The 27,573-nt window shown below is 30.3% G+C and overlaps 1 protein-coding gene and 1 pseudogene across 12 annotated transcripts in view; both read left to right on the top strand.

The window, feature by feature from the left end:
- The window catches only part of Zasp52 (Z band alternatively spliced PDZ-motif protein 52), a 253,600-nt gene that overhangs the window by 176,428 nt on the left and 49,599 nt on the right, over positions 1-27,573 (top strand). For all 12 annotated transcript variants that reach the window (XM_065513731.1, XM_065513732.1, XM_065513721.1 and 9 more), the window contains exons 4-5: positions 20,683-20,834; positions 24,242-24,398. In XM_065513731.1, the coding sequence (XP_065369803.1) occupies positions 20,683-20,834; positions 24,242-24,398 (309 nt within the window). The remainder of the gene's footprint in view (positions 1-20,682; positions 20,835-24,241; positions 24,399-27,573) is intronic.
- Positions 11,698-12,741, top strand: LOC135959732 (tubulin beta-1 chain-like; annotated as a pseudogene).

The following is a 27,573-nucleotide window of genomic DNA, read 5'->3' as shown; positions in this document are numbered from 1 at the left end:
ATACTAAACACGTTCTCAAAAGATTTTGAAACACCGTCAAAATTTTAAGATATTTTAAAAAAAACTGTTTTAGGGTTGGTCGTAGTACTTTAGTATCTCTAACTCACACATTTTTAGACCGATTTCAAAATTTTAAACAACTAAAGTTAGGTAAAGAATTAAGCTTTCATAAAATGTATGCATAAAATCTATATTCCTAGAAATTGTTTAAGTTTTTATAAATAGTTTCGCTTTTTTTTACTTTTTTCGTAATTTTTCAAATTCAACAATAGTTATTTTACTTTTTTCTATGAATACCTATTCTTTGCAAGGTTTCATAAATAAATTTTATATAGACAAAAATGAGACATTACTTATTAAAATCGGTTTATACTTGCAAAAGTTATTAAACTTTTACGAAAAAAGTTCCACAAAATTTACCTTGTAAAATTAAAATTGTACAAATATTTTTGTATAATTGTTTTGAAAATGGGTTTTTCAGAATAACTTCTGAATTTGAGGGTGTTTCTGAAATTTTTCGACACAATTGCTAATGTACTCGGCAAGCCCTATAACCCACGCTAGGTCGTTTTCCAAGTTTTTTTTCCATCGTAGCACCGTGTTATTAGTATTTGGTCCAGTTTGAAAAATTTAGAAAAAAAATCTAATAATTAATGATGTTTGTGATTTAAATATAGCTAAGATTTATTATTTTTATAAAAAATCCTATGATATCAATGGTTAAGCCACATCTATAGTTCCAATTTATTTAGAATATTTTTTTACATATTTTCAATACATTTTCCCACAAGTGTGTTTTGAGCATTTTCCAAAAAAAATTTTGCTATTTCTATGCGAATGTAATTGTTAAGTTTATTTCTATGTTACGGAAACCTTGAAAATGGCAGCTAATTTATTTTAGCATCAACTCCCATAAGTATGCTATAGTATAAATTAAACATGTTTAATTACCATAAGTATTAGAAAATATTAATGATAGTTAACTAAGAGGTAAAAAATAAATTTGTTTCGCCATTTTTTGCTAAAAAATATTGAATTTGATTTATTCTTAAAAAAAAATACATCCAACGAGTTTTATAATTGAAATTATATTGTCAAATTTGTTGTTTCAAATAATTACACGATGCTACTTGATAAAAAAAATTAATAAATTTGCCATGAGAATTAGTGTAGGTTGTGGGCTCGGTTGAGTACGTGGTTAACCCCGTTCTCGATCGTCATTTATTAATAGAGTTCAAATTCTTAATAATATATCAAAATAAAATCTTATAAATAATATATACAAGTACTTAGCGATTATATTTATATTTTATATTAAAATTCTTGAATTGTTTTTTAAAATATATTTTAAATTACTATCATTCCGAATAAAATAAAAGGTTAAAGTATTAGTAATTTAATCTATGTATTTTTTTTTAATTTTAACTACTTTTTTAACGAACTATAATCGTATTTAAAACCAACTTATAAATAACAAATGTAATTCTAACAGCATTTACAGCGCCTTTTTATTTTACAAAATTAACAAGACTAAAATTTAAAAAATAAGATTTTTGCTTCTAAGCTTGTTCTAAAATTGATAATGGAAGATAATTATTAGTATTGGAACCAGTTTTCAAAATTTAGAAAAAATGCCAATAATTAGAACCAAATATGTCTATGTTTTTTTTTATAATCCCTATTAAATCACACAAAAGCCATTTTAAGCTCAAACTAGCATTCAAACGGTAAAACGTATAATATAAAAAATATGTTGCCGACATTTAGGCATTAATATTCATACACTACATATTATAAAGTTTATTTAAGTAAAAGTAAACTACAATTTTGTTTGAAAAACTTAAACTCTTTCCACTCTTGATTAGTACTTGTAAATTTAAATACCTGTCAAATACATAATTTTAATTAAAATTGTTTGATTAAATTCAACCACACACACACATACTTCGGTAATGCAAACATGAATCCAGAACTCATACAATAAACATATGTATGTATGTAAACTACGTTTTCATTAAGTAATGGAGTATGTAAAATGTAATCAAACATTTGCACAATTACCCCTGCCCGTAGTTCAAAAAAAATACTTCTTATTAATGAACAACAAAGATGTTTGAAATATAAATTTGAAATTTAATAAAATGAAACATAATACAGAGTGTAATAAGTACTGAAACTGAATGGTCATTAAAATTTTCCACATAGAAATTGTAGCCAAATATTTGTATACGCTTGGCTGTGTGCAAGTATGTGAGTGAGTGTGTGTTTATGTGTGCAAAGGTAAACTTAATAAAGTAAATTTTTAAATTACTGTAAAAAAAGGAAAAAAATAAGACAGTATACACAGTAAATAGTAGTAGAAGTAGTAGTAACCATAAATTCCAAGCCACTAACTTTAATAACTTAAACAAACAAATAAGGTTGAGACTAAATGTATGTATGTATAGGGATGTATGTAAGTGTGTGTGTAGATAAGTGCGTGTATTTGTATAATGTTTTCTACTCCACCTACATACACGTTATTACACTCAAATATACATACATAAATGTATGTGAATATTTCTACAGTAAGAGACAAAATCAGTTAGATCTAAAATAAAGTTTGTGCTTTGAAAATACAATCAAAAGTTTTCTTTGAAAAGAATACTAACGACTAAAATGAACCAATATGACATAAATAGGAAAATTTTATAGTTTTTTCAAATGCTTAGCAAAATTTGACCTGTTTTATCTACCACTGTATTCATAAATATCAGAATTTACTGAATTTACTACATACATAAAATAAATATAATACTTTGAAATTTAATAGTGTGTGTACCACATCATCACCATCAACCGTCTACACAAACAACTTACATACAATCTCAATCTCCCATATGCATACATTTACTATAAACATCATACATACATACATACATAGCTACGCACTTACACAGTATGAACACTGTCTACTAAAGTAAGACCTAAATAAATTTTCTTCAACAATTTTGCCACAGTAAATCATCATTTACATTATTATTAACAGGAGGTCAACATGTACGAATAAGCGCCAAGATGTAGGCAAACAAATACAACACCATACTACCGCATACTTATGCTATGACTTTGCTTCAGCTGTGTCTGTATGTGTTTGTAAATATGTATTTATGTTTATATGCAAATATACATATTTACACATCTACAATTTATTTAGAAAGTTTCCTAGTAATACAATTTACAGTGTTTATGCACATGGGCTGTATATTTTATTATACTTAGACTCACAACAACAGGAGATGAAAAATAATGAAAAAAAAGAAGAAAATATCATCACACAGATGTACTAACAACTCGCCTCATTTTCTTAACTCTGGGGAAATATAAAATATTCTATGACATTGCCAACACTATGGTAATATTGTATTTATATGTAGGTATGGATGGATGGATGTGTGCGAGTAGAAAATGTTAAAGTTTATATGATGTGACCAACAATGTTTTAGAGGACAAGTGTGTCAAATCTATTGGAATAAAGTTTAAAAATATCATTTAATTACTTACATCCATTATCAACGTAAGTTATACTGACCGAAAGTTATACTGCCAGTTTTAATACAATTATTATGTTAACCGATAGTATAACTATATGTTTACATATAACCAGACATCGTGATAATGTGGGTTAACCCGTTTATAAATTCGAAATTTGAAAACCAAATCTCTTAGCTATATCTCCTAACTGTATGCTACAAACTTTAAAATTACTTATAAGCTTGTCATTCCCTATGTAATTTCTACAATTTTCATTTGCGGCTCCATATATCGTATAAATCGAGCCCCAACAGCAAACAAATCTTAAGTGCATAAGAGCAAATTGCGACTTGGTATATTGATTCATTTACACTGCAATGCTTATCAGTTGTAGATGTATTCAGATAGCTTTAAACAGATTTGTTAACATTGTCAGGGTAGCTTAAGCCTCAGGGAAATACCTATGAGCTGAAACTAGAAAAATAACTCAATCCAAAAAATAACTGAAAATAATCACATGTACGAGTATTGTTTTTGTTTTCACATAGTTCTTTCTACTAATACATTCTCACCACTTAGGTTTCTGACAACTGAGTTAGGTCTTTGACCGGAGAGTTTCCGCTCTATGTCTATTATCTATGGTTGTGGTTTTCACATAGTTTTTTTACTAATACACTCTCACCACTTAGGTTTTTGATAACTGAGTTAGGTCTTTGACTGGCGAGTTTTCGATCTATGTGTATTTATCTATGGCTTAAGTATATAATTTGGTCACCTTAATATCAGACATGATATGAGAACATATCAAAATAAATTGGAAAACCCGATGAACACTAAATTAAATCCAACACATACTCATAATGTTCTCCTATAAACAACAGCAACAACATCAAGAGCGATATGTAAATTAAATGTACCCATTTTTATGTATCCTTACACACACAAAAATAAATATTAAGTCGACTATTTACTAACACTATCTCAACAAAAAAAAATAGAAACCATAAGGACCAAACACATGTTTTTTAGCTAGACGAACGTGTGTGTTAACGGGAAGAGAGAAAGTTCTTTTAGAAAACAACTTTTTTTGTTTTAAAATTATAACCTTCTTTGAATGTTTGTGAATCTCTTCATCTTATGTTTTCATCTAACATGTTTTAGGATTTAAGTTTAACAAGGATTTTGAAGAATTTTTTTTATGTTGGTCATATATTTTACTTTTCTAAGCTTTACATGTTTCTTTTTCAACACTCTATTGTTGTTAGTTATATTTTTTACTCCGGTTTCTTTCATTTTGGCCTTATTTGGCTAAGTTCACAATTTGTTATAATCACAACGACAGAGTGCGTAGGATGGCAGAGCAATTTATATTGAAATAAATGGTAAAAACATTACTGAGGCAGGATGTTCTGAATTACAAAATGTGGAGAAAATGTTCAATATATTCCATATAAATAAATATTTCAGAGAGATGGACTGTTTGATCTGAAACACTTAAAATTTAAATTTTAATTTTGTTTACCGAACCGAAAGTCGATTAGTCTAACCATAAAAATTTTAAGGTTTCAGAAATTATCACTACACCCACGTATGCTTATGGCCCAGAGTTATTTTCTATATGCTCGACTTTTACATTTGCATACGGTTTGTGAAAAGTCGATTGCTGTTTCTGTAGGAGTATTGTTTTTGTTCTAATTGTCATCATGTCATGTTGTGTGAAGTTTATTGTTATTGTTGTTTTTCAGGTGTTTTTATTACACACAAACTCACTCACACACACATATTTATATCTTTATTAATCATCTACATATGTATGTGTATCTGTATGTGCAACATACAGAGGGGTACGTGTGATAATCCCTTTTAAGCTTCTTTATTTTAATTATACCTAGAAAAAGGACTTTGCTGTCAGTAAAATAGAAAGATAGAGTGAAAATCAACAAAGAGATTTAAACAAGTTTTCATTAGAGAGATTCCTGTGTGTGTGTGTGAGAGTGTTTAAGAAAATAATTGCAAAATCCTGTGTAAGCAGTTTCATTATACCTGAATACACACTAGAGGATTTTAAGCTTAAGATTATAATAATTATTAATACAGCTTCCAAAATGATGGAATACATAAAGGTTGCCCTTATTTTGGTTTTTTGATGCTCCCGAGATCTAAATCCTCTCGCACACTAAGTTCTATATATGGGCAATAGTATATAAGTGGAAGGTTCTTTCGACAACATTCTCGTTTCTTTCGGCATTTTAATTGGAAGCTTTGTTTTCTAGACAATAACGTCAATGCCATGACGAAAATAGTTGAGAAAGTAATCTTGTTGGGAATGAAGACATTCATTCCATCAAAGAAATCTTCGATTATACCTCGACAAAAATTTTGGTTTAATCACGCATGCAAAATAGCAATCAGGCGCGAAAAAGCTCTATACGAGTAATGCCTTCGTATTAAAGTTCTTACTGCTCCCCGGGGTAGTAAAATCGTTTGTTATTCGTTAAAAGAGTAAAGAATAATTCCAACTATTTTAAAGGATGACCAAACATTCACTGACCCGGTCGATAAAGCTAACCTTTTAGCTGAATTATTCGCAAGTGATCAATCACTGACCGAACTCAAAAGATTATTAGTAACTATGCCAAATATATTCTTTCGAGCTCGTGCTGTAAAAGGGCTTCCATCGGATCTCAATGTAAATAAGTCTTCTGGGCCAGATGGCATACCAGCGCTGGTCTTGAAGTAGTGCTCATCGACGATAGCTCGTCCATTAGCTAACCTTTTCAGCATTTCATACTGTGCCGGCGTATGTTGGAAGGTTGCTAATATAACGCCAATTCCCAAAAAGGGAGAGGCTAACAACCCTGAAAATTATCGCCAATTTTTTTTTTGCCGTTATGGAGAGCACGTTTAACTAACATCTTGTGAAACATTTAGAGTCCAACAATTTACTCAGCGACCGGCTGTATGGCTTTCGTAGCCTTCCTATCGGTGTCGTTCCATACACCGTTTTGGCAAAAGTAAAGTGGTAGCTTTACACAGAGAAAACAGATTCGTGATAGCAACCGAATTTGTTGCCAATCGAATGATTCTACCTTAGTGACCGAATTTTACAGTTGTGGCTACAAAATTTTGGAAAGGGGAACAAATGTTGGGTTGCTTCAACCAAATTTCTTCTTTATCAACTGACTTTCTGTTGATAGGACCGAAAAATTCTATGTGTGTAACCGAATCATTCGATTGGCAACAAATTCGGTTGCTATCACGAATCTGTTTTCTCTGTGTATATATTTCTAAGGCGTTTGATAGAGTATGGTATGGTGCGTTTTTAGCAAAACTTATTGCTTTTGGTGTCGGTATTAACTTCTCTCGATTTATATCGAGCTTTTTCGATATGACAGCAACATTTGCCATTCATATTTATTCAGTTACAGACCAACCCTGTCGGAGATTGTGGCAATGAGGCAAAATATGAATGATTCCCTTAATCGGGACCTTCTGACAATCTCTGAATGGGGTCGTGTGAATGTGGTCACTTTCAACACTCGCAAGACTCTGTGTTGCATGTTGACACATAAACGAAAGACAAACCATGTCGCTTCATCTGTATTTATGGTTGGTTTAAATATTGTGGAATCAGACACTCTTGATGTTCTGGGCATGAGAATACAATGTGATGTCCGCTGATCTAAACACATTTTTTAAGTGTTGAAAGAAGCTTCAATTGTCTCGTATATCTGAAACGGTGTAGGAATTACTTAACTCCTTCTAATCTCCTCACTATTTACACCACTTATATCCGTTCGAAAATGGAATACAACTCCCATATATGGGCGGGTATTTCAAAGTCTATTTTGGAGCTTCTCGACCGTGTACATGAGAGGGCGAAGGTGATTATTGGTGACAGTAGGGGATCCAACTCTATGGATTCGTTCTATCGGTACTACAATGGAATTTGTTCTTATGAAATTAGGGAACTTATTCCTGATACCCGCAGATTTTTATATTACACGTTTTTCTATGTGAAACAAACTTTCCGCTGAAGTGTTTCCTGTCATTTTCAATGTAGGAAAGTTCAAATCGAATGTCCACAAACACTACTTCCTCTCTCCTCCCTCCCATAACCTTTTTTTCTAGTTCCAACACAATGCTTTGCATTAGTAGGGTTCATCTCCAGTGTGCTTGTCCAAGAAGAAAACAAATATAGCTAATTTCCACAACAAAAAAAAAACAAGTTTCTTAGTAAATAGACATGAAAATTATTGGAGCTTGTCCCACATATTGGTCCATCATTTTATGTCTAATAAATGATTTGCTGATTTTCTATAACAAACTGAAAATTTTCGTTTAAATCTTATTAATTTTTGTTGTGTTTTCCAAAAATTTTAGATTTTCCTCATATAAGTTTATAAACATTTAAAATATATTTAATAAAGTTCTTCAATAGTTTAGTTATTGTATAATTGTTTAATATTTACTAATTATTAATAATTCAAAAACTCTAATCAGTTTCCAAAATTTACTTACCATAAATAAATAAATACTTACTTAATAGCCCTAAAAGCTTTTAAATCATTTTAGCAAATATCGTATAGTACTTAACTAAACAAATCCACAACTATTAAATGTAATTAATGACATTTATTCTCTCTTCAAATATCAATAACATTTCCATTTGTTTGATTTAAAGATTCAAATTCAAAAATTTGTTTCCGTCAATTACATTTCATTTGCGTATGAACGAACGTAACTTGCATGAGAAATACTCGTACATATAGCAAATGAACATTTGATAATAGAAACTTGTTTGAAATACACACAACATTTTAACTATATTATTTCCTTAAAGATACAATAAAAACAATAAATAACCTGACAATCGATACATGACAAATTTGCAAGACAATTAGTTAGCGTTAAATTGTGTGTTTCTCTGTAAATTTATATGTCCAATGTGTATGTAGTACTATGTACCTTCTGATTTGATAGTGACGACAATGGTTCCAATTAAGACCGAATTTAATTTCAATATTTTTGAGCTTTTTTGTGACCTTTGTAAACTAATCAGAACTGTTTACTTTACACATCACAGGTAATCTATTCAATATACACTGATTTTTATCTTACAATTTATCACTTAATTATTTAATTCACCAGAAGTAAATGAATGTCAATTAATATACTTTAGTAACCATTAATATCCTTTAGCACCTGATAATCTCTTAGACTGACTTAGCTCTCTTCAAGGACACTTAAATGTTAACATGAATTCAAGGTACCAATTGGAGAGCTAGCGAGGCAACTGACTTATTGTAACCAGTTTGTGAACAGAATAGGTCCTTTCCTTTTAGTAGCTACTAGACTGTATCTTTGTAAACTATGTAGGATCAGATGGCTACCACATGCACCAATAACTACTCTCATAGCTAATTCGATGCCAGTTGCGTTCCCCAGTTGTGTTTTGGAACAGTCGTTGAGAACTGCTGGGCATTCAAAGTGTGTATGTAAGCTTATTTGTGTATTTAAATGTTTATTTGTGAAAACAAATTGACATTTTGGCACGATTGCCAACACTTGACATGTATCTAAACAGACTTTAAATTACTTTAAACTACCGCCTCCTTCTACTATTCTAACTACTGCTTAAAGTATTATGTGTCACCTCTACCGCCATTTGCTCTCAATCATTGAAGCAAAATACACACTTTAAATCGAAATCAGAATCAAATTTAAACATAGCTAAAGTACACTGAAAACATTGCACATATTACATAGATATTAAATAAAATATTAAGTAGAGTTTAAGATCATGACGTGATAAGTCCCTAAAATTATCGAATATTACCTTAAAAAAATTATGATTTCCTTTTTATACCCTTCACCTTCCATGAGAAGGGTATATAAAAGTTTGTCATTCCATTTGTAATTTCCACAATATAATTTTCCGACCCTATAAGGTATATATGTATATTCTGGATCCTTATAGATCGCGGAGTCGATTAAGCCATGTCCGTCTGTCTGTTGAACTTTCCGAAGCCCCGAACTAACTTACATACACGATTCATACATCAATATCTCCGGAATTCTTCCGGCTGGGTTGCTATTTAAAATCGAGCAAATCGGTCCACAAATGGCTGAGATATAAGGAAAAAACCAGGACAACTACCATTTTTTACCTATATCTAGATTACTAAGTCATTAATACAGATAATATGGATATCTATTGATAGATATTTCAAAGACCTTTGCAACGACGTATATAAGACAATAGTAAGTTGGACCTACAATGGGTCAAAATCGGAAAAAAGAATTTTAACCCGAACTTTTTTTTACCAAAAGTTTTATTTTCGCTAAATATTAAAAAAAATTGAAAAAACTAAGAAAAATTTTATAAAATTTAAAAAAAAAATATTTTAAATTTAAAAAAACATTTCCAAAAAATTAAAAAAACAACTTTGGAAAAAAAATTTTGTTTACCTAAATTTGGTGAAGGGTATATAAGATTCGGTATAGCCGAATATATCTCTCTTAATTGTTTTGCTTAAAATTAAATGAAAAAATCCAGATTGGCTAGCATTACCGAAATAACTTCTATTACAGTTACCGCTAAAATACCGTTACACCTAATAACCTTAACGATATTCTACAAATAATTTTAAATTATAAAAATACAAATTTTAATTATACCGTTACCGAAATAAAAAGAAATATCGTTACACATAAAATGACGTCAAAATACTTTTACCGTTAAGTCGCCGTTACCAATATAATTCAAACTAACGTTAGTGTTACCGTTTTACTATCTTAAATCATTAGCCATCCTTGGTTTAATTCGAAAATGAAGTTAAACATTGATATAACTGCAATTACCGTTACAGTTAACGATATAATCATTAATATATTCTATCAATAATTTATTTTTAATTTTCGCAAATTTTATTAATAATTTAATTTAGAATGAAATAACTGTTATCATTAAAATACCGTTACCGTTAAATGTCGTTACCGATATAATAGAAATTACTTTTTAACCGTTTCGTAGCGGTAGCGAATCTTGAAAAAACTTCTCCTAGTAGTTGGAACATCTCTATATATATTGTAAAGACATTGTTTCCTTTTCCCGCAATTTCTTTAAGTGCTCCCAATTTTTTTTAAATCTAACACGTGGGCTAAACTAAAAAATTTGTCTTGTCTTACACTCTGGACACAAACACACACTGCCATACAGAAATCACAAAACCCGAGGTGGTCATAAAACTGTCGATTGAAAATATATTATTGACTTGATAAATGTTCCCCTGTGGTTTTAAATATATATTTTTTTTGTCTGTTTTCTGTGGAAATTCACTCGTACAACTTACCTCGACTGCACTTATTCTCTCCAGCAAATGCTACCAAATTGCCAGTGAACAATGAATGAATGATTTAGTTGTGCCACAAGTAAGAAAAAGAACAAGTAAAAAAATAAACCCCAAAAAAAATGTAATAAAACAAAGGAATATGGTAATTTTTGTGCTGTTGTTTGTGTGTTTTATATTTTTTATTATTGCAAAATTTATATAAAGATTTTTATCAATCACAAACTGACATAGTTGGCAACAAATGTAGCATGGCCCCGGTTTGTATGGGACACATGCATACACAGGTTTTTTGGGGCTGTTAATGTTTCCTTTTGCTGGAGTTTTCCATATTTTCTTTTTATTATTATTATTTGGATGTACAAGTCTAACAAACAAGGAAAAAAAAGCAAATAATTTAGTTTTGTGTTTTACCATTTTAACCAAATAAGCTTCCTTCCGTTTGTTGTACATTGATTTCAATTTAAATTTTTTTTCTGTAGCTGTAGTATATATTTTGTCGGTTTTTGTTTTTGCATTAGCCTTCTATGTGCGAACGGCAAAGTTCTTTAAAAGGTAAATGATTGTCCTTATGGATTTCTTTAGGTGTTTTCCTTTTTATGTAAGATGTTTAATCGTTCAAAGCTCATTTCGATTGACTGAAATAAGTGTTCTAATCATGGTAATCATGGATGGCACATGGTAAAAATCTAAAAGATCCTTCAAAATACGAATTTGCATGGACACCTGAATATACTGGTCATGCGACAATATTGGGATGTGTCAATGCCGAATATCTATTATTGCACACTTACATCATTCCTCGACAGATAATTTTTCGTATTGAGCACGGATGGCTCAGATATCGGCAATAAAGAGCAAATATGTACCTCGTGCCATTTTTGTCGATTTAGAACCCGGTACCAAGGATTCAGTGTGCTTCGGTCCTTTCGCTTAAATCTTCCACCCAGATAAATTTGTTTTCGGACAATCTGGTGCAGGTAACAACTGGGCCAATGGACATTACACCGAAAGCGCTGAGTTGGTTGAATCTGTTTTAGATGTTGTACGCAAAGAAGCCGAATCTTGCAATTGTCTGCAAGGTTTCCAATTGACTTATTCGTTGGATGGTGGTACTGGCTCCAGTATGGCTACTTTGTTCATCTTAAAGACCCGCTAAGAATATCCCGACAGAATCAGGAACACATACTCCGTTGTACCTTCCCCCTAAGTATCAGACACAGTTGTAGATCCCTACAATGCCACCCTCTCAGTCCATCAGTTGGTTGAAAACACAAATGAAACCTAAATAAAGCCTTGTACGATATTTGCTTCTGCACCTTGAAACTATCCACATCCACATACGGTGACTTGGTTCCCTTCCCCTGTCTTCACTTTTTCATGAATGGTTTTGCTCATCTTATATCCAGAGGCTCCCAACAATTTCGTGCTCTTACTGTTCCTGAGCTTACTCAGCAAATGTTTGATACCAAGAACATGATGGCTGCTAGTGATCCTCGTCATGGTCGCTACTGGACCATAGCCGCCATTTTCCGTTGACGCATGACCATGGAGGAAGTCGATGAACAAATGCTTAACATCCAAACCAAGAACAGCTCATACTTTGTTGAATGGATTCCCAATAACTTGAAGACAGCCGTTTGTGACATCCCACATAGAGGCTTGAAAATGTCCACCACCTTCAATGGTAATTCCTCCGCCATCCAGGAACTCTTGAAACGTATCTCCGAACAATTCACTGCTTTCTTGCATTGATACACTAGCCGAAAGCAACATGAACGATTTGGTCTCCGAATACCATCAATAACAAGAAGCCACCACCGATAAATATGCCGAATTAGAAGAAAAACAAGAGGCTGAAGTCGAAGAAAACTAAACTATAAAATAACACAAAAAATAATTCCCCAAGCTAAATCTAAAAAGTAACAAAATAAAAACAAATGTTCTAATTTAACATAAAAAAGCACGCGTAACGCTGGTTGAGGTACTACAGGATATGTTGTGAGAAAATGCTAGTATTTACATGACTAGACTTTATTTTATATTGTTATTCCGGATATCTGGACATGCTGACATACCTGACAATAACATTGTGGACGAAGTAGCTAAATCCAGTAAGTTAGTTTGAAAGGCGAAGAAATTGATGGGTGTTCCACTTTCGTGCTGAAAATTAAACATACAACATATGACTTTGATGATGCTTTAACGGGATCGGTTACAGGTTCTAATAGATGTGTTGACAGGGCACAGTTTTATGGGTGTGTATATTGAATCTACCTTTTATTGATAGAGGATATGATGGCTATATTGGGGGGATATTAGAAAGATAGATTCATTCACTAATATAACGGGATGATTTGGCATCGAAGTGACAAGTTTCTGGGGGTCTACAAAATAATGTTTTTCGGGTATCACAAAAGGACCATATTATGGAGCCAAGTGAGTCCTGGCTGTCTCCTATCGTTTTTTTTAATATATAGCTGAATGTTTAAAAGTCTACTATTTGGAAATGGCTCTGCCGATCGCCCTCGTATATATGAATTGGACTTAGTATTCTATAGTATTGTATGCATGTTTATGTCAGAGTCACACAGTAGTGTTGCTTGAAGCCCAGCTACTGTGCAGAGGCACGAGCCAAGGACCACTAGTGGAAAATACAATTAGTGTTGTTGGTTTAGCTGTTGTCATTGCAGCCATACACATGTTTATGTATATATGCATTTACGTACATATGAATTTTTTTCTATATGTATGTATATAACAATATATAATTGTTTATATATGGATCTGTGCAGACTATCATGTGTCTGTAGATGTGTACCTTGTATACACCATTATTAAAGGTGGAAAAAATTGTGCCAAACTCTATGCATACAACATACATTCATACATATATTAAAAAAAAATAAATAAACATACACACTCGCTTAAACATACAAATACACAAGCGGATAAAATTGGGTGTACAAAAATTGTTAACGTGCTTGGCTCATTGCACCTGGGTACCCATAACATGATAAATTGCCATCCATATACATGCAACCAAACACACACAACTACTGTGCCACAAACGGGCGCCGCTGTGTTGTTGGACTTTATGTTATTCCGTTTGTTTTCATTTTTTGCAAATACATATTTGCAAAATTGTATTTTCATATAAATCCCTAAAGGATTTAAACAGTATTAAAATTTTACATAAAAATTAATTTCATTTTTTTTCTCTTGTTTATAAAACAATAAATAAATATAATGCCGGCATACAACAAACAATGTTTTGAAAATATATCAAAAATTCAAATAAATAATGTTATTATTATTATTTATTTTTTTATTTAAATGTAAAGCAGGCGGTATTAACAATGACAGGCGAACACATGTAGCCAATCTGTAAATACTTTTTAATTTATTTTTCTAAATTGGGAAAAATTCACTTAAATAAATAAACAAATAAATAAAACGACGTTACTTATATTTATTAGTTTGTACAACAGTTTACAAAAAAGAGATGTCCTATACCAACTACGACTATTCCGCGTTAAATACATCTACTCTTACTACGTGACAAATGTCAGTATTGACAGTAATGTAAAAAGGGTTATATTTTTTTTATTAAATCAAACTAGTATTCACTATGATCCTGAATTTAAAACTTATACGATTTTCAAGCAACCACACAGTGGCACCCGTAGAAAAATTGAGGTTGCAAAAATCAGATATTTCCCCTAAATAATATTGAATAAACCTATTTTACGATTTCAAATGTGCTACTATTATTACAATCGGATTTTTGGTTCAGAACTTTTGGTTCCAAAGTTGTCTGATTTTCAGTGTTTAAATAAATTACCAATTTGGTCCGCTTTCAGATACAGTATCTCGAAAACTTGGCAACGTATCGTCATTATTTTTGATTCTATTGATAGAACTATTTATTAAGAAAAGAATAAAAAAATGGTACTGTTAGCTTTGTGCTTGTCAATTTAAATCGATATTTACCAACTATCAATTTTTTCAATATTTCTATAATTGCAATATTTTCAAAATAAGTTATTTCCTTTACCTAATGCAAAAATGTCCAGCTGCCCGTCCTTGCCCCATTTTTTGCTAGTGGTAAAATTTTGAAAGAAGACATAAGAGCAATATTTTACAAAAAATTTAAAACTAAATTAAAAAATTTAAATCTTTTCTGGAATATTTTACAAAAAAATTTAAAAAAAAATCTTTTCTTGAATAATATTAAATCATAAAAGAAACATAAAAAATCAAAAATTAAAAAAAAAAATTTATTTTACTCCCCATAAAATTGATTTTTCTAGGGATCAAAATAAGAAACTTTGCCCTCTAAAATGAATACTGATTTTCCTTATTTTGACCTAAAGGTGAAATTTGAAATAAAATGGAGAATTTGACTAAGCTTTTATTTCCAAATTTGTTTATTATGACACGAACGCCATTTTTGAATACTCCGCACGCTAAAACTATTCGTGTTAATCAAAGTTGTCGCTCATTGCGAGCAAAATTTATGTTGGTTTAAAGTCTAAACTAAATCTTAAAAATAAAGCTATGCTGATTCTCATAGACGTATGATTAATATTATTTATTACCTACATCACATTTACATATATTTATCATACGCTCTACAAACAATATGTAAAATGCCAAAAAATTTATTTTTTTTTATTTTTGTATGGGGAACCCCCCAGGGCGTTCCAAGGTGTGTGCCACTAGCATGGGTGGGTCGTCCCTCCAATGTTAGTGGGGGTCGATCATACATTTAGACTCGATTGGGGCACTTTAAATGAGACAAAGTGGGAATTTTCAGAATTCATTTTAGAGGTATGGTTCCTTGGGAAAAGTTTCTTACTTTGATCCCTAGAGTACGATTTTCCTTGTCACTTGGTCGATTTTTAAATCAAGAAGCCCTACTGTTCAATTATCTATCATATGCTTTTTAAATTTTTGGATTATCTCATCTGATTCAAAAGTTATGATTTTTGCAACGAAACATCTCGAATGCCGCCACTGTTCACCGTAGTATTTAAGCAAAGTATATTTCATCAATGTGAATTTTACGTTTTTATAATAACAAATGATTAGACGAATTTAGGATTTTCTTGATAATTTCCTTTAAATCGATTATTATCTCGCCCACTATAGAATTATAACGTATGCCAAAGATTTTGACAAAAGTCAATGATAAAAGTGGAACTGTTAAAGAACTTTCGAAATATTTACCAAGTTACAAAAATTTTGAAAAATTCATTAAATTTATGAAATTTAAAATACATTTTTATTTAATTTGAGTATTTTCTAAACAAACTAAACATTTTAATAATATAATGATTTGTTTTGCAAAAATTTCTGATAAATTTCTAAAATTTTTTTATTTGTTTGTATATACCATTAGGGTACACCTAAAAAACTTTAAGAATTATAATATTTTTTGACGGATTCCATTGAAAAGACATATTTTAGACTTAAATTGTCTCTTCAAATGCTATTACATTGGTTTATACCTTATTTTTAACTACAAAGTGCAAAAAGTTAAAAAAATAAAACACGTATTCTTAAAGCGATGGCAATCGCTAATCTTTATACTTTTATATGAATCTAAATCTTTTTTTAGGCCATAAAAGATCTAAAACTTTAAAAATATTTTATATATCTGTATATGAACCAACCTAATATCTCATATAGAATTTTAGTTGTAAACAACATTGTTTAAATTTAGGAATTTGCCAACACTTTGCATGTGTGATGGAATCTCGGTGTGCATTTTTTTGAAAACAAATAAATCTGCATTTGTATATGCACGTTAGTTATGCCAATTGTTTAATTTTTATGATTTTAATCGGACAAATTTATATGACTCTCTATAGAAAACTCCAAAAAATTTGCAAGAACAGCAAAACAATCAAGGTACCAAACAATTCACAAAAACAAGTAAACTGGCAGACAGACGGACGGACGGACAAACCAACATAAAACTATGGAGAATAAATAATAGAAACTCCCCAGACAGACAAACAATAAAAATAAATACTCAATCGCACAATAGATTTGTATTCAAATATATACAGTGAAACTCGATTTTAACAAATTCTACAATAAATTTTTGACTTTTCTCATAACCCTGCCATTTGTGAGGCGATTTTCAACATAAAAATTCGTCGTATGTAATGGGACTTCGGATAGATCAATTCTATAGACAATTGTTAAATTTTTCAGAAATCGCAAAAAATTATATACAAATTGAAACATACTGAAAGACATAACTGTTGTTTTAGCAACAATTAACAAGAACAAAGTACACTAATATTTTTGTATAGATAAACAAGTGTATAATCTCGGAACCAATTAAATGAAAATCAATGCAAATTTATGGAAAATTGTGCTTCGGTTTGCTTCACGTTTCTCTGGTCCCAATTAGCGACGGGGTATTAGTGTGTAAAAAATATAATTTAAATGTCAAATATAAGGATTTTAAAAATTTATTTAATGAAATGCGAAAAGTTAGAAAACCAAATATTTTGACCAATAGAGGAAAACATGACTTAAAAATGCTGAATTTTTCTAATTTTTAGTTTTTATTTTGAAACATTTGTACAATATATATTTATAAAAAATATTGGCCATTGTTAGCTATAACCTATTCCCATCTTTCTGGCAACATATGTATTCCGAGCTAAGAGAACAGCTCAAATTTTGAGGCCAAGAACGAATCAGCCAATATTGGATACTCTGTTCCAAAGTGAAGCGTGTCCTAGAGATAGCTTTCTACATCGATCGAAACAAATAGTTGTCATAAACAGGTATTATAACATGTTGCCGAGCGATGAAATGTCTGCCGCATATTCTAGACGTTTTTCGGACAATGCTCGCTTCAAACGAATAAGTTTAATTCGGTACGGGTTTCTTGGTAATATTTCAGCAGCTGTTATTAGATAGGATCCTTTTGTTAACACTAAATACAAGGAATTACCTTAGCCCCATGGATATTTGGCTTTGGTGTCGATTCGGCCGGTTGGGAAGGCTTCATATACGATCTCTTAGACTGCGGGTTATCGTAATATTATTCAAACTTTTTTGGCTAGCATGGGCGATCTTTGTCTTCCGTGTCAAAATCAGCACTTCTGAACCGCACAAAACATCTCAAATTTATCATTATTTAAAGGGCAATAAATATGGGTCTAACAATCTGAATTCGCTATGAAATTGTTTCAGTTTAGCGAAATGGCCTGACACTATATCGGTCATTATGTTGTTATTTTTGTTGTTGTAGAAGCAATGGTTGCTGAGTTCACAACCCTTGGCCAACAGAACTTGGGTCATTCCGTTGCATAGAACCGATAGTCAGGGTTATATCATTCGTCATACCAAGCTTTAGCTATATATCAGATTATAATCCAACCATTACTAATCTACTTCTAAGTAATGCAGGTGGTATGTAGTAGCTATTAATAAGTAATTTCTTATCACTACCACATATTTTGCTGTGCTTTTAGTTTTATCTTTTGCCTAATAATAAAATCAAACCGCTTATACCGAATTTATTTCCTTAATCTCACAAAGTTTGTTATAACCCAGATTTACTGTATTCTAAAAAATTCTCTACAAAGCCAAATATATACCCAGCAGTTTTACTTGGGATGTAAAAAGTAACAAATTGACTTCTCTCTGCACTATAAATAGCTCATACGTGTCAAATGACCCAAAACTATATAAACAAAACTACCGAGAATACAGTCATTGTGACTTTAGAGTATCTAAGTAATCTGGGGTGTAGTTATTTTACCCACCAGTAATCTAATGGAGAGACAATTGTCACTAAAATTCCTTTTGTAAGACAGTATTTAGTCTATGTAATCTATGCAGGATCAATTGACTTCCTAAGAATACGCTAAAATAACTAGTCATCTAGCTATTTCTGTAACCAGTGGTGATATGTAAAATCGGGAAAGTCAAACAAAACTGTTGGGTACTTATGCATACATTCATATATGAAAACCATTAAAACCGCCACATGCAATAGATTTGATTTCTGTCGTTGTTGTTGTTGTTGTCGACCCTTTGGTTTTAGATTTTTTGGCAACTGCCATGGTGAGCATCATTTGTTTGTTGCATGAACAGAAAAAATCAACATTAACAGAGTTAGATAGACGTGAAGACAGACAGACGCATGGACGGACGGATGGCCAGACAGTTAGTTAGATGGATAGATGAACGAGTGAGTGGCTGGTAGTACAAAACTATATATACCTATGTACATATATACAAACGTATAGATAGTCAAAGGCTTAAACAAATAAACCAAATTTGTCGTTTGTTAAAATTTTACAAAATGTTGATGGTGTTGGTCAACAAAAACGAAAATCAAAAAAAAAATCATTGGCAATAATACAATGGCAGCAATCACGGCCGACTCAAATGCAGCAAATAAATATTCAAAGAAACACACAGTAGCTGGATCAGCATCTGGGTTGATTCATAATTTTTCCGCTAGTTGCAATAATAAATTCATTTGTGACTTTGTGGAAATGTTGTTGTGTATTTGTTATTGGTATTTGCGAAGTTGCATTGTTTGTTTGTTGGTTGGTAGGTTGGTTGGTGAGTTTGTTTTGTGGGACCTGTATGTAAACTCTTGACAGTCAATTTTTTTTTTATTTTTTTGTTGGGTGTTTATGTTGCCATTGTTGACTAAAATGTTGATGCACATACATACGAGTATATACATAAATATACATACTAAACAGACTACTACTAGCAGGGATATGCACTTAAAATAAAATAGCTTTTTCATCTAGCAAAGATTTATATACAAAATTTTCATACAAAATTTGTTTTATAAACCTTTGATAAAATCAAAATATAATTATTATAGAGTTTAATTCATTATTATATTAAGTAACCTCAAATATGTAAATATTTGCTTCTAATTATTTAATTCTACTTAATCCTTTTAGTGATTACCCCTATAATTTAACTCCCTGTTAGACCACAATTGCTTTGCTTTAGTATCCCTCGTAACACTCACAGCCACACAAAAAAACCCACTTTAATGGCAGGAGTTAAACAAAAATGTTTTTGTGCATATTTTCGTCTAAAATGCTTTATTGAATTGTTTATTTGAAACCATTGTTTGTTTGTTCTATCGTTTGTTTTTAAATAGAAACACCCTCGGGTTGTTTTTTGGTCTTTAAACAAACCATAAAAACATCATGATTTATTTTAAGCATAATTGAGTTGTTAACAGACTTTTGTTTTTAAATATTTGCGTTTATAAATTGCGAAATATTTAGATTTGTTTAAGAAAGCATTTTAACAAAAAATAAAATTTTAAATTATTTAAATCCTTGATTTATTTGTTAGAAAAATTAAATAAAAAGTTTCGAATAAATATTTTAAATATTGAATTTTTAAAGGTGTTTTTTTTTGCAATCAATCCAGTTAAATTAATCGCTCTCTTTTAAGCAAAGTTGTGTAACAAGTTAAAACTTTAATTTTGTAAAAATGGCATAAAAAAATATTTGTATTTCTTCTACGTATTATAATCGATTATTTAATAATATGTATTTTATTTTTATCTTATAATAATTTTCTTTAAATCAAAATGTAAATTATGGCTTTATAAACAGTTACTTTTATTTCAAAATTGTTTCATTTAACCTAACCCATCTCAATTATCTCCCTTTAAATTTGTTTGGAGAGTTTGTACCCCTTTTTATGTTTAAATTAAATGTATTACATTTAATAGGTTTAGCACTCATAAAAACAGCTTTAATTGATTTTAATGTTATTTGTTTCACGTTTTTATTTGCAGGTCAATGGTGGCAGTTTAGCTGAACAAGCTGGCTTAATGCCCGGTGATGCTGTAATTAAAATTAACGATGTCGATGTTTTCAATTTACGCCACAAAGATGCCCAAGATATTGTTGTGCGCTCCGGCAATAACTTCGTTATTACTGTACAAAGGTAAATATTATTGAAATTAAATAAAATTTTAAAAATTTTAATTAAATTTAATATATAAATCATTTTATAAAGGCAAAGCTATTGTAACAAGTAGTTTTATAGATAACTTATTTTAGATTTAATCTGTACTATTTATGTTTTGAGAGAAATTAAATATTTATAGTAGTAATTTAAAAATATTATTTTATACACTGTTAGAAAGACAATTTTCTCTAGAAGTTAAGATTTATTTCAAACGTTTAAAAAGTATTACACAGGTCAACCGCAAAAAAGGCTTCACTAACCACTATATAGATTTGATGAATCATTTGATTATTATAACAAAAACAAAACACATATAAAATGTACACTCAAAATACACAATTTTCTGAAAATAAGTGAATTCACTTAATTGTAAATAAATTCGAAAATAATTCATCGATTTTTATGATCGATATTTCATTTTGTTCCTATTACATGTGGCTTTGCGACAAAGTAATAAATCTAAACAATTTCTGCAGTTTTCGATTTTTTATGATTTTTTTAAAACAAAAAAAAAATGGATATTTTTACATAAAAAATATATTTTTTGCTTCAATTTGTTATTATAACTCTGAAACTCCTGAGCCGATTAAAACGCAATATATACTTCAATAATTTTACATAGCATGGGGAAAAGGTTATCAACATTTAATAAATCGAAAGAAGAACATTAACTGCTTAATTTTATGTATATCAAACAAAAAAATTAAATATTGTGAAAATGAGCGAATTCACTTAATTATGAATAAATTATAAAAGAATCAATCGATTTTTATCTTCGATATCTCATTTTGTTGTTATTATTCTTTGCGTCAAAGTAACAAACCTGAACAAGTTTTGCCGTTTTAGATTCTTCATGAGTTTTAAAACAAAAAAATTTGATATTTTCACGTAAAAAATATATTTTTTGCTTCAATTTGTTATTATAACTCCGAAACTACTGAGCTGATTAAAACGCAATATGTAACCGGGTTAAAGGTTATGTAAATTTTAACACTTTTAAGTTAACTTCAGTAATATCGGACTAACCGTTTTTGAGTGGAGAAACATTTGAAAAAATTTACAATTTTAGAAAAAAAAATTAAAGAAATCTATCCATAGAATTTAAAAATTTTACCATTTTTGTACTACTGAAACCACAATACATCAAAATTGTGTAGTGGCTTAAAAAGCCTCCAACATTTTTTCGATTTTGTTGCCCTGTGTTATTTAAATGGCAAACATTTTTAGAAATCAAAAGAATTATCATTATCTACCCAATTTTACAAGTTTCAATGGAATTCCGGCACAGGTTCTAGCACTCAAATTTTGCAATAAGTAAGACTCATCTAAAGAAAATCAATTTTTAAGGACATGTCTAATGTACATATCTATTATTTGATATTTGAGCTTTTGGGATGAAATTGGGTCTAAAGTTATGAAAATTAAAGTTACTACAGAAGTGGTCATAATGAGGATGAAGAGGAACCAGTGTCCTCTATTCTGTTAATGTCCAACCTAGGTAACCGCAATAGGACGTATGTTTGGTGCCTCCTACCTCTCTTGCATGTAAGAGCTGTCGAGGATTAATCTCGAATACATCCACTCCTTCAACAAAGAAACTGGTTGGTTCAGTATGAAAACAACCAGATATGTTGAATGGCGGACCTGATGTTTTCAATTTGGGTATCATAATAAGATCTGTTTGAGAAGGACTCTAGGGAGCTTTTTGAAGAGTGGCTGACAATATGGCAAAGCATAAACACATATGTCTTAGTAAAATTGAAGGAATATAGTTCAAATCGCTCTATAAAATTTTCTCAAATTTATTTAATTTGCGGAACAATTAATGGAGTATATAATTTTTCCTGCAATTGATGATCGTTTAATCTGACTGATTCAGTATTGAAGATGAAGATATGATTCTCTTCCATAACTTTTATACGAAATAATCCTAATTGCATGCTGGAGTTGGAAAATGTAATGGAATTTATTTATTGAGTATATTTTGAGACCCTAAGAAGGCTGAAGAATTGGTGATATCTTTTTCATAAACTTTCCAAACAATTTATCAAGAGACCTATAGAGAAGATTTGTATATTTTAAACAGTCTTAGATAATAATTGTATTCCTGACCGAAAGTTCTAATCTGATAAGACTATTTGATCTATGTTTATTGTTTTGTCATAAAATAATACTTTTATTGGCACCGTGAAATAGCTCCCAAATGAAATAACGCCCAATGAAATAACTCCCTATGAAATAATTCCCATCAAAAATTAAATAATTCCCAAACTTGAAAAATGAAATAACTACCAAAGGGTAAAATGAAATTACTCCCAAAAAAGCGAAATTACTCCCAATGAAAAAAATTTCAATAGAAATGAAATAATTTAATTATGTAATCTAAAAAAGGAACTTCAAAAGTGAAATTATACTTCGCTTACCAAACTTTTTTTGCATGGCGTAGCGCAAGTTTTACTCCTCAGAGATGTGTCAAAAACTGGCTTCACTCAGAAAGGTTTTTTGCATTGCCGGCATTCGACCGGGCGCGAAGGTTTTCTACTCTGGGGTGTATCAAAAACTGGCTTCGCTCAGAAAAGTTTTTTGCATTACCAGCCTTATTTATATTTATGGGTTCTGCTTTTGCAAAGTAGAACCCAACAAAAATTAAATAACTCCCAATACAGTGAAATAACTCCTAATTTCCAAAATTAAAAGAAATAAAACCCAACAAAAATTTCATTGGGAGTTATTGCATTATGAAATAACTCCCAACAAAAAATTATGAAATAACTTCATATGCGTTAGGAGTTGTTTCATAATGAAATAAGTCCTAAGTTGTATGAAAAATTTGTTGGGTGTTATTTCATCTTTATGTGGGGAGTTATTTCATTTGGGAGTTATTTCACGGTACCACTTTTTTTTTGTTTAAAACACAACAACAACTATTATAATATATTAGGACATTTTAACAATATGACTAATAGCAGACCGTGTGAATACCCCAAATAATTCATGTATTTTTTTCGTGGGCACTCCTTAAGTGGAAAAGTACACGGCTTATCAATAAACATCAGCATTAGTATTTAACAAATATTTCTGGTAAATTCTCGCATGATCAGTTCGTTATAAAACTTAATAACTTTAATTTATTTCAAAACATTATCATAACATACTTAAAACTGCTGTAGGGTATCATATTCATCAACATGATACTTTCTTACTTTATTGTTAATATCTGCAAAACTACTATATATTGTTCCTAATTCTATCATTTTATTATATAATTTCAACTAAATACTAATAAATTAGATTAAGCGATTAATTAAAATTCATTTACATTTCAAATAAACAAATTTATAATAATTGTAACATATTTTTTTTCTATTTAATCCTTTTCACAGAGGTGGCTCTACCTGGCGTCCACATGTTACACCCACTGGCCAAATGCCCCAACCAAATTCACCTTATACTCAAACAGTGACGAAAACTTCTTTGGCTCACAAACAACAAGACTCCCAGCATATCGGCTGTGGCTACAATAATGCGGCCAAACCTTTTGTAAGTTCATAGTCATGATAATAAAAATAAAAACACACACACCCCCACCCAGCACCCCGAAAGCTACACTAACAATCCTTTTTGGTTGAACTGTAACTCAACTCAATATTCATTATACTAATCCTTTTTGTGTAGTCCAAAATATATACCAAACAAATACATATACTTTTACATAAACATATTTTATGCTCACTGACCTCTTAGTCCTTTTAGTGTTTATACACTGCTAACCTTTTCCTCTCTTTTTTTGCAAAAATAATCATGTAAATTAGCTTTTTTTGTTGTTGTTTTCTTCATAAAGTGTTAAAAATCTCTCTATCGGTTTTGAAAAGGGTTTCAAAGCCCAAAAATACAAACATGTGAGTGTGTTTGTAATGTTTATATGTATTTCCATAAATGCCCTTAAGGCTATAAATGTATATAAAAGTGTTATTTCCTTCCTGGCTTCCTTCCCCAACATCATTATTTTTGTATTACTATTCCAATGTGCATATATTATGACATTTTAATAAAATTACATGACAAATGATTGAAATTTTCTATAACATTTTACTTTGATTTAGTTTTCTTATGTCCTTTTCTATATTACTCATCTTCTCCTATTTCTTCATATTTTCCCTTCCAAGGATATCACTCAATATCCCTCAAGTATTTATTGTTTTTGCTGGGCTTCCATTTGTTGTCTTACAGCATCCGTTACTACTTAGTAAGGTTGACAGATATTTGTATTCATTGTTGTTTTTTTCTTTTATTTGAAAAGTGTCAAATATGAAATATGCATTGTTTCCCTTTGGGGCCAGAGAATAATACTTAAATATTTAATGTATTGGGATTTGCTTGTGTATTTAAAGGATTATTAATATTGTTATTATTATTATTTTTTTGTGAAAAGGGATATTGAATAAATATAAAGATGAATTTACATACATACATATATTTTATTTTAAAATTATAAATTAATATTTTGAAATTGTTTCAAATGGTTTATTATATGTAAAACATTTAGTATAACAAGAGCATAAGCATAAATCTTAAGTTTTTTTTAAGATTATAAGGGATTAAAATTACCTTTGTTTTAATCTAAAGTTACACTGACAGTTTTCACACAAAAATTGTATCCGACTGTAGAAGTTAACATATAACGCAGCGGGCTTAGAAAAAATTTTGTTCAACGTTTCTTTCATATGTTTGGTCAAGTCACACCGAAATAATCCAAATTAGCTTTTATCTGTTACTAAGTTACTTCATTACGCTAACGGATAAGGCGACCCACAGTTGTATGGGTTCATAATTTTTTTTTGAAAAGTAGAAGGAGTGCTCCTATGATAATAATATTTGGAACACTTGGCTAGTTTCATATAGAAAATCTAAATATTAAAAATGGTTCATATCGTATAGTCCCTAGGGGTACCCCCCATACAAGGGTCCATCCAAAATAACATTGTATCAGTCATAAATTCTTAAATAATGCAGCGATCTTATTTAATTTTTCATATGTTAGTTCCAAGTGCCCAGATATCATACTACAAAGAATGAAGAAAATCGTTCCATATTTGAACCTAGTCCACATATAGGTCCCTTTCTGAAAATAGTTTTATCGTTTAAAACTCACATAAAAATAATAGTATCGTGATGAAACTCGAAATAAAAACCCAAATCTATCTGTAAAGTTTCATAAGGATAGAAGTATAATTGCTCCTATCCCTCATATAAAAAGTAAAAGCCTAAAAGTATGCAAAAACTTTTATTGTAAATAAGCATTGCAATATATTGTAAATATTCATAAAAAATACGTGAGTTTTATCACAAAATTTATAAGTTTGTTCAGCAATCCTAAAAAGTCGCAGAATTTTTGTACATAAAATGAAAGAAAATATTCCAAGCTTTCATTTGTAGTAGTACTATCACGGAGGTAGCCCGAGCTAACTTATTTTTTTTTTTCTAAAGAAAACTGCAAATGCTAAATTTTTGGGAGCTATTTTGATTGGCTCAGATCTCTTAAACTATATATGCAATTTAAATATTTTTTCTTTCCTATTAAATTTAAAATACTATATTTTAATAAAAATGTTCTAAAACTGTTGGTATGGTTCAACATATTTATTGTATAATCAATTGAAATGTAGTAAAATTTGCATCAGTTTTCGTTGTATAATATTTAGATAACTTTAACATAACTCTTTTTTATACAAAATTTTATTTTTTTTCGAAAGCAAATCATAGTTTTCTACTAATAAAACATTTCTCTACAGAACTGCATCATTAGATTTCTAAAAAAAATAACTGTAAAAAATAGACTTTTGCCAAAAAAAAAAAATACCACTGGTTTTGCGCTTTAGAAATGATTTTTTTATTAAAAAAAAAAACATTTTAAGATTTTAATACAAATTTGATATCCAATTTTTTCCTCTATTGTTACTTAAAAAATACTTTATTTGACGGATAACTCTCTAAATTGGTAACAAGTTTTTCTCTACGTCTTTCAAAGACATGATAAATGGATTTTCAACATTCTTTGTAATTCCAACAGCACATTTGGAACAGAATAGCAATCCTATAATTCTGAAAGGGAATGTTGAGTAGATCATTTTTGTGGAATAAACTTATATTGCAGCTGGTCTGAGTTTTTTTTACAGTGGGTAAAGGTTTTAATTTTTTGATTGAAGGGAGCATTATACAAAATGAAAAAAAAAGTTGTCAGTTAATGTATGAGAGAATTCTTATTGTCAGAGTTATATTGTGGAATTTTATGGGGATAATTTTTGTGGAAGACCTTAACCCTCTACCTACTCTCTTTAGGGCAATTTAACCCTTTTTCGAGAAAATCAAAAAAAGTCCTTTCAAAAAGGACATTAAAATAATCTACGAAAATATCTGCCTGAATATTTCAGCGGGGGTTGCCAAAGATACCAAAGTTGTAAATGAAGTTCCTTACGCTTAATTAGCAAAATTACACTCCACCTCGGCTCTCTCATTTTTCGCCAAAAATTTAAAATATAATGAGTGGAGCTAGAAGGTTATTATCTTCCAAAAAAAAATGAAAAAAAAAACCACAATATAACTCTAACAATAAGAATTCTCTCAGACATTAACTTACAACATTTTTTCATTAAGTATAATGCTCCCTTCGATCAGAAAAACTCAGACCAGCTGGACTGTAAATATATTCTACAAA

Source organism: Calliphora vicina, chromosome 5 (genome assembly GCF_958450345.1).
Source record: "Calliphora vicina chromosome 5, idCalVici1.1, whole genome shotgun sequence".
In the NCBI taxonomy this organism is placed as follows: Eukaryota; Metazoa; Arthropoda; class Insecta; order Diptera; family Calliphoridae; genus Calliphora; species Calliphora vicina.
Note: the sequence above shows the minus strand (reverse complement) of the source record. Positions and strands in the feature narration are given on the sequence as shown.